General features: G+C 46.5%; 1 protein-coding gene across 2 annotated transcripts in view; it reads left to right on the forward strand.

Annotated features, from left to right (window-relative positions):
* The first annotated feature begins 998 nt into the window (after positions 1–998).
* Positions 999–19,588, forward strand: part of USP14 (ubiquitin specific peptidase 14) — a 325,147-nt gene continuing 306,557 nt past the window's right edge. For both annotated transcript variants that reach the window (XM_078687445.1, XM_078687446.1), the window contains exon 1: positions 999–1,136. In XM_078687445.1, coding sequence (XP_078543571.1) covers positions 1,121–1,136 — 16 coding nt within the window. In that variant the 5' untranslated portion in view covers positions 999–1,120. The remainder of the gene's footprint in view (positions 1,137–19,588) is intronic.

The raw sequence follows: 19,588 nt of genomic DNA on the forward strand, positions 1-19,588 counted from the left end.
TTCTCACATGCACCTACTGAATTTTGATAATTGCCTCAATACTGTGGATCAGCAATTTTGGAATGTTGAAATATCATTGTATTCCAGCTTCTACCTTTGACGGTAGACATCAGAATTTATCATAGAAATCAAGTTTCTGCACCGGATTCCTGAAAAGTTACGTATTGGTGACCCATCTACCACCCTGGAAATTTCACCAGATTTTAGCCAGTTAAATGCCAAGGTGGGGGCAGGCATTACAACAGTGATTCCACAGTTCTAAGGACACCATCAAGCCATGCACTTTAATAAAGGGGAATGTCTGGTCTTTCCCCAGCCTTGTCAGACATTGGTGAAACAGCACAAACCTTAGAAAAGAGTTGTTCAAAATATATTGCTTTGGACACTGGCAGATCCCATTTTATCACGAGCAAAAATGGGTCGCAGGCACCTAGCACAGTTTGGTGCTTATAACCAGATGGTATTGTTTGCACTTATCTTGTATTTGACTTTCAGGGCTTTTTATTTGGCCTGCTGGTTCACTAATAATAGCATCCTCACCTGATTGTGGAAACATGCCATAAAATCTGGAAAGCATTTGCAGTTGTTTGATAAAAAAATTAAAAATAAAATAAATATATGTATATATACATATATATATATATATATACATACATACATACATATATCTCTCTCTCTCACAGAGACGCAACCAGCCTTCATACGGCACGCGCTGTAGACAACACGGGGACGTTGCAATTGCTCAAGTGACTATAAAGTTCAACAGGTGCTCCCACTAATGTCGCTGAAAGTTCATGCAGACAGCTCACGGAGGTCTGCTTCATTAGTTTGGCGATACACGGAGCAATTATGAAAATCATAACCTGTGGACAAGTAGGATGTTCGAATAACAAATGTGGAGCAATCACGAGTTCAGCCGCAGCTAGCAACCCGACCACGCCTCCCCCCGAAAGCGGAGCGTAAATACAGCATATTCCGGAGCTGCGCGGTGAGTGCTGGAACGTCAGGGTCACGCCGCACGCCGGAAAGTGGTAGCTGGAGCGCGTGACGTCATTGAGTGGCGACTGCGGGAGAGCGACGCCCGAGAGAGAAGAACCGGCACCCCCTGACAAGCAGCGCCATGCCGCAGTACACAGGTATCCTTTGCAACTGCTCCAGAGCTGAGACCGCCACTACCACCTTCTCCTAGTAGTACACCTACCCTACAGCTACTACACCCCATCCAGTGCACTGTCACTCTTCCGCGTTTCCTGCTCAGCTACTGCACAGTCACTGTGCTGCTCACTGCTTCCAACAGCTATATCGCAGAAAATAATCAGTAACTTGACACAACCCACTGCACAATAATTGCTGTCCGCTCCTGCTCCATACTCCCTTCTTGAGCCACTCCCTGCCAGAGCTGAGACGGTCACATAGTCCGGCAAGTCCACTGAACTCTTCCCCGGTAACTTCTGCAGTCGCTGTATCCCAAGCCACTGCTTTCATTGAACCCCCGCCTGTCTGGTGTGTCACCCCTCCCACCGGCTGTATACTGCTCCATATGTCTGTGCATTCACTTCTCCCTACTACATTACGACCCGTTATGCCCAAGCTGCGATGTAATTTCCGCACATACTGCGCAACAGCGATTTAGATTTTTATCCTCGCCATTGTTGGCAGCCACTTGCCTCCTTCCTCAGTAACGGAAGCTAATGTCTGGAATGCAGAGTGAAATACTTTTTAGAATGTTTGTGTGTGGTCTGAAGTGGCTTTTGGTATGTGGGAGCTGTGCTTGTATGCACAGGTCTCCAGCGAGGCGCATAGCGCGATCTACGTTAAGATCACGAAAACAGCTGCTTATCTGTCACTTGCCTGCAGTGACACAGTTCAAAATGCTTTCGAACATTATTTAACATGGCGCAGGCGCTGTTTTTAGTAAGCCCCCTTCCTTGCCTACACATCTCCCTTACCCCCCCGCCCCTCACATATCAGCCTCCATCCCCCCCAAAAATAATTGGTACCAGCATAGTGGAACTCAGCAGTGAGTGATTTGGGCGAGTTGGGGAGATATTTGTTTTTTAGAGGCCAGAGAACACAAACAGGGTCCCTTGCTGCCTCATTTCTATTTACCAGCAGCAGGTTAGACGCAAATTATTTTCCTGCCCAGGACACTGTCTAAGCAAAGGTCTGGCATTGAGTGGTAGTTAAGAGACTGTTGCAATTGGAGGGATAATGGAGCCCTGATAGAACCTTCCTGGTGTGGCTTGCACCTAAGGGCCTGCCTTCTTCAAGTGACATGTACATTCTCTCACTACTAATACAGTGTTCCAACAGAGAATCCTCAGTTGCTAAAATACATTCAAGTAAGAACACAACAGTGCCTTGCATGAAATAAAAAACGTACTCCTACCGGAGTGACTCCATTCATATCCCATTGTGTTTGGTTTATGCAGTCACCCTTTTTCTGCCCCCTGCCTTCCCACTGTTGCATTACCCTTGTTATTTTGGTGTTGCACACCCCCCACCTACCTTATATACATCACCCTCTTACCCCCCAATGCGTATTCTTGCACCCACAGCCCCTCTTGAAAGCTCTCATAGCCCTATATTCCAACACCTGGAGAAAAATATGAGTTTCCTCGAGATGGTCAACCACCAATAAAATCATGACTAATAGAGGTTTAAAGCGGGGATGCATATTGGCTCCTTTACTGTTCAATCTATATCTAGAAGACCTGACTGAGTGGCTGGCCCTCTCCTGAGCATTTCAACCACAAATTGAATCCACTAAAATTAAATCGATGCAATGTGCTGACGACCCGATCCTCCTCGATCAAACCCAGGTGGGCCTTCAAAGACTTTTTGATTCTCTGACCCAGTATTAAAAAAAAAAAAACGCTTTGGAAATCAACATCCCCAAAACTAAGGCAATGATAGTCTCGTGCTCCCGAGCCAGAAAACACTCCTGGTACATTGAAGGGAAGTCAATAGAGATAGTGACCGCATACGTATCTGGGAGTTTGGATAGACCATAAAGGGAGACCTGCGCAGCATATCACTGCAATGCAGGGAGTGGCTCGTAACTTGGAGGGGGCTTTTGTAAGAACCAAGAAAGCCCTTCACTCTCCAGACTTTTCACCGCTAATTAGGGTGATCAGCGCTAAATTTTTGCCGACTATAACCTTTGGCGCCATAACCATTAAAGACAAAATGCTCACCTGGCTTGATAGAGCCCAGTCAATGTGCTTTCGCAGAGTGTTCCACCTACCCAACTCGACCTCTTATGCCCAAATCTACATGGAGTTCTCTTTGTCATCGCAACATTGGGTAATGAAAGCAAAGTTTATTGCCTATTGTTTAAAAAACAAAAGGGCTTGTGACTTCACATTAAATAGCTTCATATGGTCTCTGTTAAATAACCCTTGCACCCCCTGGAACCATTTTTTAACATTCTGTCTGGACGCACTAGGGGCTCAAGACATATGGACAAGTTCGCTGCCCATAGGGCCAATCACAAAAATCCTTACGAAACAAGCAAAGAACTTGTTACATAAACATGATGCCCTAACAGTGAAGAATCTCTCCCATGGCAGTTGGGCGTCAAAACTCTATGGCCCTAAAACCCTACCACACTATTTGTCATCATCCATGAAACTACCTGTGAAACGCCATCTAATGAGATTATGTTTTGGACTAATCCCATTGAAGGTTTGTAAGTATGGCCGGAGATTCAAGGAAGATGTGCCCAGACAGTGCAGTTTCTGTAAGAGCGGGGAGGAAAACTTAATCCACATCTTGTGCACCTTTGAAACCTTACTCCCTTTACACATGTTTTTGATGTCTAATTTGGCAGATCCTGAACATCCGGACATGCCAAGAAGCTCTAGAGGAGTGTATGAGGGGCGACTCAGCTCAGATGGCTTCCCGTTTTGTAAAATTCATGTCTGAGATTAATTCCCTCTTAACAGAAAACGATCACCAAGAATCTTTGCCCTACCAGCTATGAACCACTTGGCTCTTACGAATACCTTTTTTTTTTTAAAAAAAAGCATTATATGGACAGTGTTTTAACCTTGTTCTGTATGAATTGCAACTATTTTAATTAATTGTGCACATAAAATACTTTATACTTATACTTTGCATATTCTTGCAGCTCATTGAAAACATTTGTATTATGTATCATTTAATCTTTGTTGGTATGCTTCTGTGCTGCACCCTCTTCTTGATTGATTTGTGTTTAGCGTTTGTATAGCGCTTCAATATCACTGGCGTCTGGGCAGTACAGTTAGAGTATGCAGCGTGTTATGCATGGATACGTTTTTAGTGTGAGCTATATGGGAAATGTTAGGTGTTGTACCTCCGGGCGGCTTCATATGAGTTACTGTGCTTGCACTCAGTGATGCAAAAGTTTTTAAGCTAGAAAGAGCAGCACAGAACTGTGTCATACCTATGTTCTAGTAACCTTTTGTTTCCTTAGTTAAATTGTTCTGAATTTCTTTATGGGGGAGGGGCTGTGTTGTTGGGTGGTTTTTATTGAGTAATACAGTTTAGTATTTGTAAACCTTTAAGTTTCCACTTCCTTTTTGGAAGTTTAATTGTGTGGGCAGGTTTTATTATTTTACCTGGATGTGAGTTGTACAGTTTGCCTGCACAGCAATGGAGGTTACAGCAGTAGGAGATTTTCAGAACCTGGAATTGGTTAAAACTAAGCCCATTCTAGTTCTGTTGTCCCTTATTGAGTGGCATGTGCAAAGTTTGCATGGTTTAAAGATTGGCACACTGCCGTGCAAGGCTTTGTGCAACGCATAGTGATACATCATGCACCTGGATAGCAATAAGACAGGTGTTCTTAGGTAAAGTCTGTTGGTGTAATCAAGGGGGCAGTTCAAAGATGATGGCATCTGAAATCTATGGGTGAGTCTCAGGATACATACAAACATGGTGAAGGAGGAGTTTTGATCACTTCTTTACATCGGGTAAAAAACAAAGGTTGAAATCCATAATAATCTCTAGGTTCCTGACTTTATAGGCGTGACTGTTGAAGGTCTTGGTGTGTTGGGGAGAAGGCTATGATTTGGTTTCCACAAGTGAGGTTTTCTTCTTTGGAAGTGTTGCTCTTGAGGTGGCTGTGTGACAGCCGCAGGTGTACTGCAAAGAGCCAATCCTCTAGGGCACTGGGGTCCATGTCGCAGGGTTTTGCATGGTTCAGAATGATCGGAGTGTCACCATTTTAATTGTAATGGGTGACCTTGAAGAACTATATGGTCTGGGAAGAAGATTAAACCAAGCATTTGGTAACAGTGTTCTAATGGTGGCTCCTTGTGCAACATCTGCACGTTGAGGAAAGGAACTGGTGTGAATGTAGGGAGTGAGATTGTGAGAGCTTCTGGCAAGATGAGATCAGCTCCATGGCAGTATTTAGAATTCTGAGATCTGCCTCATATTAAAAGGGGTGATATGTAATGTTGATGGCTGAGGCCTGCTGTTGTAGAGGGAGGGCAACCACGTTGAGCTGTACAGTGGGCTTCAGGTTGTCCTATGTGGTAGCTATGGAGAATTTCTCGCCCCACCTCTTTTGCTTGATAGTTGAGAGTAAGTTGTTTTCTTTGAAGGATCCTGATATTTTGACGAGTTTGCCTATGAAGACGCTAATAACAGTATCTCTAAAATTAGCAGGGTGTGCCCAATAAAAGTTTATTTCTTATGAATAGGGTTGACGTCTTATGATCTTTAGGGAAGTTGCCAAATAAAACGGAGACCTGATGATATTCATGGCAGTGTGTGGTAGAAAGGAGGGTCTCCTTGAATGGAAAGCTGTAAGGGATCTTGATGTGCCTCTTGCTTTGAGGAGACTTAGGCGTTGTTTTGTGAGCTGATTGAATGAGACAAACATGGCTTGAATAGTGGGATCGGTAATAGATGCTCTTGTAGGAGTTTGTCTTCAGTTAGCTGTCCAACCCGTGGTCTTTAAATGTGAAATGACTTGCTGGGGCATCCGAGAGAGGCTATGAGTAGAGGCTGTAAGTGGAGGTGTATTCTAGTTTCTGAAATTAGCAATGATTTTGACATTTTCTGTAAGGGCACCCTGCCTCACAAATGCATGTTGTGGAACCTCTTTCTTTTTATGCCAGTTGTCTTATGAAGTTTGTAGTGGTATGGAATACAAATCTTGTAGTTCTATTTGCACATATCCTTCTAAAATCTTCCCAGTGCTCTATTTTCGATTTTTGCCAGGTAAAACTGAGAGAATCAAGTGATGTTTAGTCTGTTTCCAAGGAGAAATGCAGTCTTGAGAAGGATACGTGTCACTGGCAGCACTGAGCTTGCTATATGGTCATTGTTGATGTCGATCAGTGAATCAGCAGAAGCGACTGCTGTGTCAATATTTTCCATGATGCGTGACTTTTCACCAATGTCTGCATTCCCAGAGAGTACTAGCCATTCTCGCAATGAGTGCTTATTTCCCCCACTAAATAGGCCCTTTTTCTATCCTTGATGAGACCTGATGGAATTAAAAACCAAGCATTTGCAATGCAATAGTTCTCGCATTAGGAAAGTTTGAGCTATTGGTATTGTAAATGACAAATATTTTATTTATGTGTTTTGTGTTGGTTTTGAAAATAGCGAAACTAATAGCTTTGTCATTTATAATGCTAATAGTTTTAATTTTCGCAAATGTGACACCTATAGCATTTGTAATGCAATATGTGTAGTATTTACGGGACTTCGATGTATTGATATTACAAATAACTTGTGACAGGCCTCTATGGTATGGGGACTTACTGATGGCAGACTTGCTGAAGGCACACAGCTGTGAAATATTGAAGGCACACAGCTGTGAAATATTCTATGTTTAATTTTTTAGTGTTACCGTAATTTTTAGGTCTTGTGCCTCACATAATGTTTTGTGCAGGAAGGGTACCCTTCCTGTACAAAACCTATGATGGACTCATGCACGCACCCTAGTGCTGCAGCGCTAAGGTGTGTGTATGGCGCATGGCACCTGTAATCAGCGCCTGTGCAAGGGAAAGGGGAGGAGAGAGCCATATCTTTGGGATGAGTTTTCTTCACTCCTGGAGTTATCTTTACTCTTGGGAGCTGTAAATCTGGGGTTGGGGAACATCCAGCTGCTTTAGCAGGCCATCCATAATGAAGAAATAGGTGATTCCAGTTTCTGAGATTGAGGGAATGAGAGGAAATATTGGGGGTTCTCGTCTGAATCCTCCTAAACCACTATCTAGAACAACAGAGAGGCACATGGGACTAGAGCAGCAAGGCAACCAACAGCATCCACCTAAGGAAACCTTACACTGATATGGAGGAACCCAATGCTCTGTGTCCCACCCTATATGTAAGTTTTAAGTCTTTTTTTTTAATTGTAAGATTGGGCCTTAGATGGTCAGCGGGCTCCCTGTCCTTACAGGGAGCACTTATTATTGTTGGTGGAGTTTGGGAGCCTATGCAAGAATTAAAAATCTCGGAGACACTTCCGTAGGCATCACTTTACTGTTAAAGGGTCTAGAAGATGATTATAACCAGATAAATTGCGATGCCTAGGGGTGTCAATTATCCTTGCATCCGCTTGGTCCACATGTTTCACCCTAACTAGCTAAGTCTTTAACTGGGATCACTGACTTTCGTCAGTATAAGGATGTGAGAAGTTGGCCTGATATGCAGTGCTCACTATTCTAGTGATCACTATGTATCAGTCCAAACAACCCTTATTGATGATTGGTTGTAAGTCAACCTTATAGACCAGCTATCCTAGTAGCATGGATACGAGCAGGCTAAGACTCTAGAGGGCGTGTTAAGCCAGCTGTTTTACCATCACATTACCCCTTGAACACCAAGTGAAAGGACACCACACAAGTTGTTATGAAAATAAACAGATATTTATTTATAACAAGACTACCCTGAACTCTTTATGAGTCAGGGAGCTAAGCACACAACAAAACTCTTACGAAAATACTTTAAGTCGCACAATTTACACAAATGCCCTAGGGGCACGAAAAACCATATACACAGTAAGTGGAATGCGAACTTGCTAGCAGGTAAGTAATACTTTTCTAGACTTAGGAATCGCTAGGCCTACAATTCTAAACACTGGGATTAGATGCAGGAGGCCTGTGGACGTCGTGTGCAGAGTGGGAACTCTCACGCGTAAGGCGGGAAAAAGTCTATGGAGGCTAGCAGTTGCAAAGTTACTGTTCTCGGGCGAACCCGACTAGGTGGGTCGAAAACAAGAATGGATCCGAACACTTAGGGTGTTGGACTATGCTGGAGCACCGGAGTACTCAGGTTACCTAGCCCAGGGGCTGCGGCTGCATAGGGTTGAAGTTGCGTCGGAAACCCTCGTTGAAGATCCAGGAGCCTGAGGAAAGAGTTGCTGGCAGGCAGCCAGTGAAGAAAGTTCGGAGTGATCCAAGCCTGGATCAGGGAAGAAGAAACCTGTAAGCAGAGGGGACCAAGTTCTGAATCACTAGCCAGTGATTTGAGTGGGCACCAGGATGGCACCGGACGAAGTCACCTCAGCCAGGTGAGTGGGCGCTGCTGGGCTCTGCAGTCTCTCGGACCAGGAGGCGTTGTCGGCGACCAGGATGGAGGTGCGAGCTGTCCCACGAAGGTTCTTGCTGTCGACGTCGCTGGACCCAGGATTGGGCAACAAGTCTTGGCAAATGCAAGGCCCATGCGGTGGACCTAAAATGGCGTCTTGAGGGGACCAGGAGGGTCCAGGGTGCTCCTCTTTTGGAGGGGAGCAAGGGCTAGTCTGGAGCAACCAGACCAGCAGTGTTTGTCGTCGTGGAGCGTCGTGAAGGGGTCACTAGCCAAACGGGCAAGCGACCTGGACAACGCGGTTGGCAGCAACAAGCAGAAGGGCCCCACGCAGATCTCGTGGATGCAGGGGGGCTGAACTTCGGTGCTGGAGCTGCTCGGGGTCGGGGCTTCTCTTACCCCAAAGCACTCAGTCGAGGGTCACTCGGGAGTCGTGCTGGACAAGCGTCGTGCAGTTCTGAAGATGGCCGGTCCCTCGAGGTCTCGTCGCACCCACGGATCACAGCTGGGCTGATGATGTAGGTTGAGGTCAGAGGTGCCAGGGAAGCCGGTTCTCGTCGTGCTGGAGCAGTCTTGATCCGAAGGAGAGACTGGCAACAAACCGCGATGCTTGGTTGGTGCCTGCTGCTGCAGGGTGACTACTCCTTAGTCACAAGGGAGAATCTTGGGAAGAAGTCTTGAGTTCCTTTCGTGGAAAGTAGTTTCAGGATTCAAAGATGATCTGATTTGGAAGGGGGCCAGGTCCTACCTTTATCCTGCAAAAAGGGGCTGGCTCGCGACTAAGTCCTGCCCTATGGGTGGGACCAGGAGGGGGGTGGTTACACCCCTCTCCTTTGGCGGGCTTTCCCCAGGCCAGGGGCTGGAGTGCCCCTGGAACTGGTTTCAGCCGGCCTATGCACAGTGAGCACCGGGGTGCCACTTGCAGTCACCTTCCTCTGAAGCCCTGCCTACCTAGGATACACAAAATCCTGTCTGGGACGGTGCTGGCACCGCCCCTGGCAGGAAACCCTTTGTCCTTGCCTCCTGGGCTGGGAGGACTCCCAGCAGCAGGAGGGCAGACTTGTGTCTCGGTGGCAGCATCCATTTTGTGGAGCTAAGGCTCTGTCTGACTTTAACCGGGGTTACAGGTTACATGCATGTCGTGTCCCTCTAGAAGGGTGGAATGCTAACCCCGTCGCCAGAATTGGCGAGGGGTTAGTATTCCAATTCGTATGACACCTTACTCGACATGTTTTGATAAAGCGATACCAGAGTTGGCACATAACCGCGAGGATTATAATGCACTTAAGAGTATATGGTATGCGATATCATGGAAACGGCTAAGGGATGGTTCCCGAAAGCCGCAGAAAGGCTCAGCTCATGCCAGAGCACCATCTCACACGATTCCAAGCACTCTGCCTTCAGGATTGTTAAGGCCTGCCATAGGAGTGACTGATAGGAGATCTGTGTGTCCATATAGGTTTAGATATAGGAATACTATATCTATAGCAGAGGGTGAGTACACCACATTGCCCCAGCTGTCAAGCAGCCAGTTGTGTCTGATTTAGTTAGTCAGATTTGGATGGCCAGCCAGGGGTGGCATAATACATGCTTCAGCCCCTGGTAGGCCCTGGGTACACCTATGCCCTGGGCACCTAAGGTACTCTGTACAGGGACTGATAAGGTGACTCAGTATCCAATTAGATATGTACCTAAGGTACATGGAATCCATTTTACAGAGAGAGCAGTAGGCCAGGGGTCCTGAATAGCAGGGCCCCAGGTCAACTAAGTCAGAAAACCAGCAAAACACCAGGCAAAAAAGTTGGGGGCAACCATAGTCAGGGATCTACCTTCCTACAAAGGATAACTAGTATCCGACTTCACTGGCTAATTGCATTCACTCAAGGTCAGCAAGCATTCATACAATACCCGATTTGAGAAATCAGCTGGAATTGTGCTCCTGCTCTGTGATTTTTTTTTTTTAAGGTCCTGCAGTATACATAATGACATTGGTACATATATCAGGAGAGACAGAACAAGAAATAAAACAAATCACGAGAGGGAAGTTTCTAATTGTTACATGCCTCGTTTTGCAGAGCACACGTGAATGGAAAACACTGCAAACAGGCATTTGATTCAGGCCAGGCTGACCCGCTTTTCCTCTGCTGCACATGCTGCCCGCTGTTCTGCCTGTCAGTGCCAATCATAGGTGCCAGGGCCTCTCACGCCGGGGAAATCTCCTCTCCGCCTCACGGAGCACACACACAGTTGCGCCTCTTTCTCTGCACCGCCCGCCGCTCACGCTGGCTGTGACTAGCTCGCGACATTGTCCTTGCTGAGCATACCTGAGGCGCGGCCACGCACTTGGTGGAGTCCGACGGCCGCACCTCCTCAGACAGTCGTTCTTCTTTAGCGGGCTCTTCTCTGGCCGGCACTCAGCAACCTGTGCATTGGCCTTCCTGGGCACCCTTCTCACGTTTGATCCGACAATCACAGCGGAGCACCGCCCCCAACCACACCGCAAATTCACGGTATGCACTGCCTTGCACGCGGTGGCGTCTGACCGCCCTCGTCGCGAGTGTTGTGGGATGGTCTATGTTGGGGATGTATGGCGTGCCTAGGGATCGAGAGGCCGATACTAGGGTCAGTAGAATAAATGGGAAAACCACTCCAGAGCTCTGCGTACCGTCAGCCACGAGCGCTAACATCACCATTTGTTTATACCCCCTGGTCTGCGCCCAGCCCTGGAGGGTGAATGTGTTAAAAACAATCGTAGTGGCCAGGTGGCTCACAACGCCTCCGAATTCCGCACAGCTTTAGGTGGGCTGGATGCTGCTGGTGCCGAGCAACGGCAGTTCTAACAAGTCCATACCTCAATGCGAACATCGCCGCCGGCCTGCGACCAGGAAGTCAGGCAAGCCGGGCGGGACAACCGGAAACAGGAAGTAGGAGGGCGGGAGCCTACCCCGCCTCCCACGGAAGAGCCGCGATTGTTTGGAGCACCGGAGCAGGCAGGAGCCTACCCTGCGCCCTGGTGCCGAAGGAGGGAGGAAGAGTCCTGCTGCCGGGCCCTGCAGCTGCCGATGAGAGGAGGGCCGCCGCCGCACCAAGGAAGCCGGTGAGTGGGGCTTCGCCTTGTTGCTGAGCTGCGAGGGCGGGGGGGGGGGGCAGGTGTGTGTGCGCGTGCGGCGGCGGGGGGCTGTGTATGTATGTGAGCGTGCGTGTGTATGTGTCTTGGAGTCTGTGTGGATGCGTGTGTGTGTGACTGTGGGGGGGTGTGTGTGAGCGAGTGTCTGTCTGTGTATATGCGCGCGCATGTGCACGGCGCGGGACGGAACGTGCGCGTTCGCCCACCCAAATCCAGCTTTCAAGCTCGTAACACCCTCTTGTCCTTCCTTCCCCCGAGACAGGCAACATTAGGTCTCCAGCTGGACGCATCCTTTGGATGCTAACTCCAGCTCGACCTAACAAGTCCATCGTTTTCTCGTGGTATAACTAAAGACATATTACTGAGGAATATCTCCATAACAGGATAATGCGGAAGGGAATGCATCTCATAACGATACACAGATGCATTAAAGTGAGTCATGGAGTGAACTGTGCAGTTTCTTCAGAGTTGCCCTCATCGGATATATTGTTTTTTAATCTGCTTAATGAGATTATTTAAATTCCAAAGCTGAGAATGCAATTCTTTATAATTTCTTGAACTTTGGATTGCTTTCTAATGTTTATTTTTAATGTGCACTCACTTAAAAGGCTGAATTAAACAGAGGATTGATGGAGAGCAAATAGACATTTGATTTTTGAGAAACCAGGTGAATTCACTTATGGATTGTGTTGTGTTATATGAAAAAGTTTGAACACGCGTATGAACCAAAAACAACCATCTAAGCACTCGAAATACACCAGCGTGCTTATTATATGATTTTGATAATCTGTAACTAGCTGACTAATGTATATTTGTCCTTGATATTTTTGAGACCTCAAACTCACTGGTCCTTAATGGGCACACCTCTTAAAACAGACCACATTAACGGTCATAAGCATCTACATGGTTGCAGATTTAAAATATCCTTATTGATGGTTAAGTAAACTCTAAAATGTTGCAAATAAAAATCAATCAATCAGAGTACTTGTATAGCGTGCTACTTACCCGTGTGGGTCTCAAGGCGCTGAGGAGAGGGGGTGCCGCTACTGCTCGTAGAGCCAGGTCTTGCCGAGTCTTCTGAAGGCGAGTAGGTCTTGGGTCTGCCGTAGGTGGGTAGGGAGGGTGTTCCAGGTCTTGGTGGTTAGGTAGGAGAAGGATCTGCCGCCTGAGGTTGTTCGTTGGATGCGGGAGACATCGGCGAAGGCGAGGCTGGCGGAGCAGAGCTGGCGGGTCGGGGTGTAGAAGCTGAGTCTGCTGTTCAGGTAGGCTGGTCCGGCGTTGTGGTGTCCTTTGTGTGCGTGGGTGAGGAGCTTGAAGGTGATCCTCTTGTCGACCGTGAGCCAGTGTAGGTCTCTCAGGTGGGGGGTGATGTGGCTGCGGGGGGACGGGACGTTGACAATCAGTCGGGCGGAGACGTTTTGGATGCGTTGTGGGTGTTTGGCTGGGATTCCTGCGTAGAGTGCGTTGCCATAGTCCAGTCTGCTGCTGACGAGGGCCTGTGTCACCGTACTTCTTGTTTCGGTCGGGATTCACTTGTAGATCCTGCGGAGCATGCGAAGGGTATTATAGCAGGAGGAGGAGACAGCGTTGACCTGTTTAGACATGTGATCCCTGATTGTGATCACCACTTTTTAAAGTTTTTTTATAATGCTCCTGCCACAACAAACTGACATCTGTTATTACAAGCCTTTACTGTTCATGATCTTATATTTAGCAAATACTTTAAAAGCAAGTAGAAATAAAGGAAACGCATAGATTGTAGGTTAGACGGTCCACAGTATTATCAACAATGTGACCGGTTTTTCGAAGGGTATTACAGGATCTATGAAGTAAGCAAATCTCCTGGCCTTAAGTATAGTGGTATTTGCCCTGTAAGGTCACTAATCTCGCTACATGAGCTTCTGTGAGGCTTGTCCTTGGATAGGTACCTTGATGCCTAACTCAAGGTCAACTGCAGTCTGATACAGCAGTGTAAGCATAGAAGAACACAGACAGAGGACTTGTCTCAGGCAACACAGGTCTCTCTCGATCTGGCTGCCCGACAGACAAACCTGATATTGCAGCACTGCAAAACCACCCAAGTCACTTGAGGAACAAAAGAGCAATAGGGTGTGCTGAGAGGGAGTGCGTTTCCTAAGGCACCACTTGGCTCACCTGCAATTTCAGCATTGGAGTCCTTGCTTCCCTCATCTGGTCTCTGCAGAAAGCTAGCAAGGGTTTCAAGGAGTTGTGCCCATGTCACTGAATTCCTTGGGCTGGCTGCTGTGGAAAATTAACATCCCGACAGGTAGAAGAACTGCAGGCTTTTTCTCGACAGAGTGAAACTGGCTGCACCCCTATTGAACCTTTGGAAGCACTACCAGCAACAGGACCCATATACATCTGTCTAGGAGGAGCTCAATAACCTGGAAGGAAACTCGTGTATGTCCATCTACAGGGTGTTGAGTCATGACTCCTTGTCAGGTGGAGTCTGCATCTGCAAATTCCAGACATTTGGAATCTGGACTAGTTTTCCTTTTCAGAGGCGTTTCTGATATGATCTTACTGGGATGGATTGTAGTGTTCCTTTCTTCATGCTGATGACGTGCACCTTCCAAGAGCCTGTTCTAGAGGGGATCCATGTATGTTCCCTACAGAAAGCCTATAAACAAAGAACAATTGAGGGAGGAAAAAGTGGGACAATGTTGTTCTTGTACACACCGTATTCATCCATCATCTTGCAACCCTCATTGTTACAAAAATAAATTCTTGTGAAGAACCTAATGCCTGTATTGTTTTTCTCTGCGAAACAGCTAGCTTGTGCACGCATTCTGATGATCATGATCAATATATGGCACATAACGATAGCCAGCATCCAAAACATACAAAGCCCCAGAACATAATTGCTTTGCTTCTAATCCCCCCCCCACCCCCGACATGTTTACCCCTGTTGTGGAGCCTATTTTGGATATCTGGGACAAGTTGCATTTTTAACCCTTCATAATTTGTTTCCAAAAGACATTCTTACCAGATTTGTGCCCCTCTCCCACACATGTTGGGGGGGGGGGGTTGTAAAGGTACTTGAAGTCTATATCCATTGATTGGAGGGCCTGAGAAAAAAAGCCTAAATGTATATTAAAAAAAAACAACTGAAAAATGGCAAGAAAGTGTTGTGCAATAAAGTGTGTCGTCGCCCCCCCCCCCCCATCCAAGAGTGGCATTAACAGTCATTGGAATTAACATGAAGGTACCTGCCTCTAATCATCATTGCGATTGTGCAGCTGTGATCATGCATTAGCACTGAGATATACTAAGAAATACAGTAACTAGAGTGGTGTTCAAAGTATGCACTTCCAGGAACATTCCAAGAAACTACAGGAAGCTTCCCCCCTCCCCCTCTCTTGCCCAGGAGCATCTGACAGTACTGTGTTCAGCAGCTCCATAAGGAGAGTGATAGTGCTGTGGTTCTTTGAAGCTGGTGAGAACGTCTTGCTGCTGCTCCCAGCAAGGCGAGGAGGTGCTTAGAGAGCATGTATTGGAGATGCGTGATCCACATAATGCTGTCAGCATTTCTTCTGGCACAGGGGTTGTCAACCTTTTGTGTAATGATAAAATTGACTTATATTCAATTAAAATAATTGCGAGCTACTCATATTATTAGTATTGTGATAGTGACCACATCAGACAAGATTACGTTAGTGCCTCCATCTGCAAGATTACTTTCAGTGATCCCCTCAGTGCATCAGACAGGGTTACAGCAGTAACATAGAACATGCTTTGGCAATTTGTAAAGCTCTACATGGGTGGTCTATAATAGCCAAAGTTGCAATGCCCCTGCCACGAAAGTAATAGCAGTAATAAGTCTCCCCACATGATTTATCACTCAAAAATCAACTTGAGATATATTTTAGAAATCTAGACTTTTTCTCCAAATGTAAGCTTATGAGTTCTGAAAATCTACACATGTTCGTCTTAAATACACAATTTCAGTATACATAAATTCAACCAAGCACAATTTTCTAATTTATTAGGTTATGTGGCACACAGGAGAGCTACTTGCATGTAGCTGGAGAGCTACCAGTAGCTCACAAGCTACTCATTGGAGAAGTCTGTCTGGCAGGTGCCAGTGAGGGAGGCTAGGAGATCAGAAAACATGTTAGAAACGGGGGTGTCTAGTTAGCTGGGTGTTACCCTACCCACGTAGAGACCCTTCTTCCTAGTCAGGATAAGGATACACTTCTAAAATAACCCCTGCTCACCCCCCATGGTAGCTTGGCAAGAGCAGTCAGGCTTATCTCAGAGGCAGTGTGTAAAGCATTTGCATATAACCAGTAGTAATACAGTGAAAACACTACAAAAGGACACCACCATTTTTAGAACAATATCCAATATTTTATCTGTGCAAACAAGACCAAAAGAAGCATTTGCAATAGGTTTCGCATTATTACAGTTTAAGCTATTGGCATTGCTAATAATAATGCAACACCAAAGGCTCAAACATTCAGTAATGCTAGACCTATTTCATTGCAAATGCTTGTTCTAAAACTGCTACTGAATTTGTCAATATGTCAGAAGCAATCTTTTCTGAAGTGTTCTGAGAAGTAATACAAATACCGGAAATCACCCTGGGCCAAATTTTGGCTATTCATTTCAGGTCTTGGACAGGTGTGGCCCATTCCCCACATCTTGAGGGAAGAACTCTGAACACTACCTATTTTCTGATTATATCAAAAAAATGTCTTTACACTCAAAGCTCTTCCGTCAAACATGGTCTTGTTCCCTTGTCACTCAGTTTCCCCATTCATGTGCTCCTGTACAAGAAAGCCAACCCCTGCTCCTGCGTCTCCTTAGTAGCCAGCAATTCCCATTGCAGCTAACCAAACATGAGATGCCTTTATAGCTAGAATTATGAAGTGGCAGAGTTTCTGTGCCTTCACTGCTAGTTTCCCCGTGCCAAGAGGGCACCACCTATTTCGCCTTTTTTTGTGCTTAATGCGCACTGTATACTTCTAGTTCCATGTGATTATCTGTTAGAGTGGCAGCCTCTTTTCAGGAGAAATTTGTTTTCTCCTGCAAGTATTTTGCCTTGTTCTTTCACTTTGCTGACCTGAGTATATCATCTCCCGTGGCTGTTCCATCTAGCTAACGACCTGGGTAGTAGCTGTAAACATCACACAGCGATGAAGGAGCTTTATTTCTACATATTATCTTTGTTACCACTCCGTATTCCGGAGTCGCCCACTGTTCATGGCTGGTGGAGTGTTGCACATCCATAGAACTTTTGGGCCTACTCATAACTTACCACACTTCTGTCTGTTTGGTTTCCTCCTCTAAACTAGTTCTTTTCCGTAGCCATGTGCAAATACTGTCCTGCTCAGCTGACTCCATTGCTTTGTTATGGTGCCTGTGGAACAAAGACTAATGAACTACTCGAATAGCTGAACGGTGATATAATACCTTGCACTTTCTATCTTTCTTATTTCTGTGTGAATGCAGCTGTAGGCATGACAGCGACTCTTAAAACAATCTATGCAGTAAGTATATTTTTACATTGAGACAAAACTGCGATATACAAGGGTACTTCCAAGGAGACAAAGTGGTTTGAACTCTCATGCCATGCTTACTTGATCCGCACAACCAATAGATTTATGCCAAAGTGCAATTACAGAAACAGCGTATTAATGTTAAATTTGCCGGACACAATCTCAGGTTCCCACAATATGGCTCCCCATTAAAAAAAAAAAAAGTAGTGTAGGAATCCTATATGGAAGTGGTAAGTTTTGAGATCTGATCAATGTATAGGTTTTTTTTTTAGACAAAAGGATGCATAATCTTACTTAATACCTGTTCTTATAGCGTGTCCTATATTGTTAGCGCCCAGACATTTATATTTCCAGCAGCCGCTCCTATGTCACAATATAAGAATGGCTTATCAAGTCTTTTATATACAGCCTCCTGTAGCAACAGATGTTTCAAAGATTACATTTTTTAAAAGCTTTTCTAGGTTTATTCTGACCAATTAATTGTCGAGTTGTATTACTTATATATATTTGTCATTCTATTGAGGATTACAATATCAATTTGTAAACGTTTGGAACTGATTTGAAAAAAAGTAAAAATTAAAGAAAATTACCCACATTTCCTCAACTTACCATCTCGGGCCTCAAACGAGGAGACGTCCTATTCAAAGGGGAGTGTGCACTGAAGAGAACTCCGACCTGCTGAAAGGTGTGCATTTCTGCTGCCAAATGTCATGCGAGGAGGACCAAAGAGCATTACACACCCATCTGTAAGCGCATGACCCTTCAGCGGGTAATGTGTCCAGGGTTAGTGCACTAAACCCGCTAAGTAATTTTCAACGAAAACGTAAAACTGCCTCATTGGGAGCAGCATATGGTCATTCATATCGTCTCTGGTGTTTAGTAAAGTAAGGGCCCGGCCGTCAATCACAGACAACACTAGCTGTGCAGAGTGACACTTGGCAAGGACTGCTGGCTTCACCACGCAGTGACTGCATCGCGCCAAATCGCAGCGATTTCCTCCAGCAAACAATCCAACAAAAACAAGCATCGGGGAAGCAGACGGTTACCTCCAAAAGAGCCCGAGCAGCGCAACAAAGGTGAATCGTTAAGGGGCATGTGGCGGGCTGTTTGCAAGCTCAAGATGAGCCCGAGCAGCGCAACAAAGGTGAATCGCAAAGGTGAATCGTTAAGGGGCATGTGGTGGGCTGTTTGCAAGCTCGAGATAAGCCACGGCAAGCAAGCGAGAAGCCCGCGAGTGGTGCGCGCGCCACAGTGAGACGTGGTTTCAATTATTGCGCCCATGTTTGGGTACTATAATTGAAACCACATGGCGGCGATGCACGTAATAGACACCAATAGGCATTGGGCGGACCAATGCGATCGCCTTTGGCCAATTGTGTTCTGTCTTTGATAAAAATACGCACGCAAAGGCCAACCGCGTAGGTCAAAAGGAAAAGCACACGCACAAGCGTGTGCGATTCCTAGGTCCGTTTTCAAACCCCCTACATGAGGTCTCTCGCTGCACGAGCAGTGCTGCGCACTGCAATGCTAGGCGCGAGACCTAACGAAGATAACAAAAGCACCATACAGTTCTTAGAAATATCAATAAGCCAAATTAGGCTTAAAATACAGTTCCTTGAAGTCGATAGCTCCATTCGGGGCTATTACAGGGCCGTCAACAACTCCAAACATTGCTGGCTAACCGCAGCGTCACAGGCCAGCTACGATGTTGGGAAGCCCTATTACACAACAACTTTAGAAATGCAGGACGTCGGCAACCTCTTGTGGAGTTCCGAAGAGCAGTCGTCTGTTCTGGAGGTTGGTGCAGGAGTTGTCGGGCCCTTTAAGTCTCACGTGTTGCAGATCTAACTCCATGTGGTTTATGTCAGGGGCGCTGGCGTTGGGGATGCGGGCGAAGTGCAGCGTTGCCCTCAGGTGGCAGTGCAGGCAGCGGTTCGGTGACTGCATCCAAAGACGACGACGAGACCAGGGCTTCGGTGCAAAGTGGTGCGGTGCTCTTTTCAGTGCTAGCAGGTGACGGTGCAAGAAGGGCCCTCATCGTTGCTGAAGTGCTGTTGTCTAATGATAAACCGGAGTCCATGGTGTCGGTAGGCCAAGGCTCTGGTGCGGGATGAGGGTGGGCGCCATGTAACTTACAAGCGGTGCCCTCAAACCACAGGGCAGGCTGCGAGGTTGACGTGAAGTTTCTTCATCTGGGATAAAAGGACTGTGATGTGAAGTGAGGCGATGTGAACTGCGGTGCCCACAGATCACGGTGCAAGCAGCATCTCCGTAATGGCGTGATTGGCGAGACTAGGGTTGCGGTGGGAAGTGTGGCAGCGCCCTCTGCGGTGCGTTCAGGACACCGAGCCGGCAGCGATGTCGGTGACTGTGTCAGGTTGCTATTTCTTCTGTTGCAGCACAGAAC

Source organism: Lissotriton helveticus, chromosome 4_1, assembly GCF_964261635.1.
Source record: "Lissotriton helveticus chromosome 4_1, aLisHel1.1, whole genome shotgun sequence".
NCBI lineage: Eukaryota > Metazoa > Chordata > Amphibia > Caudata > Salamandridae > Lissotriton > Lissotriton helveticus.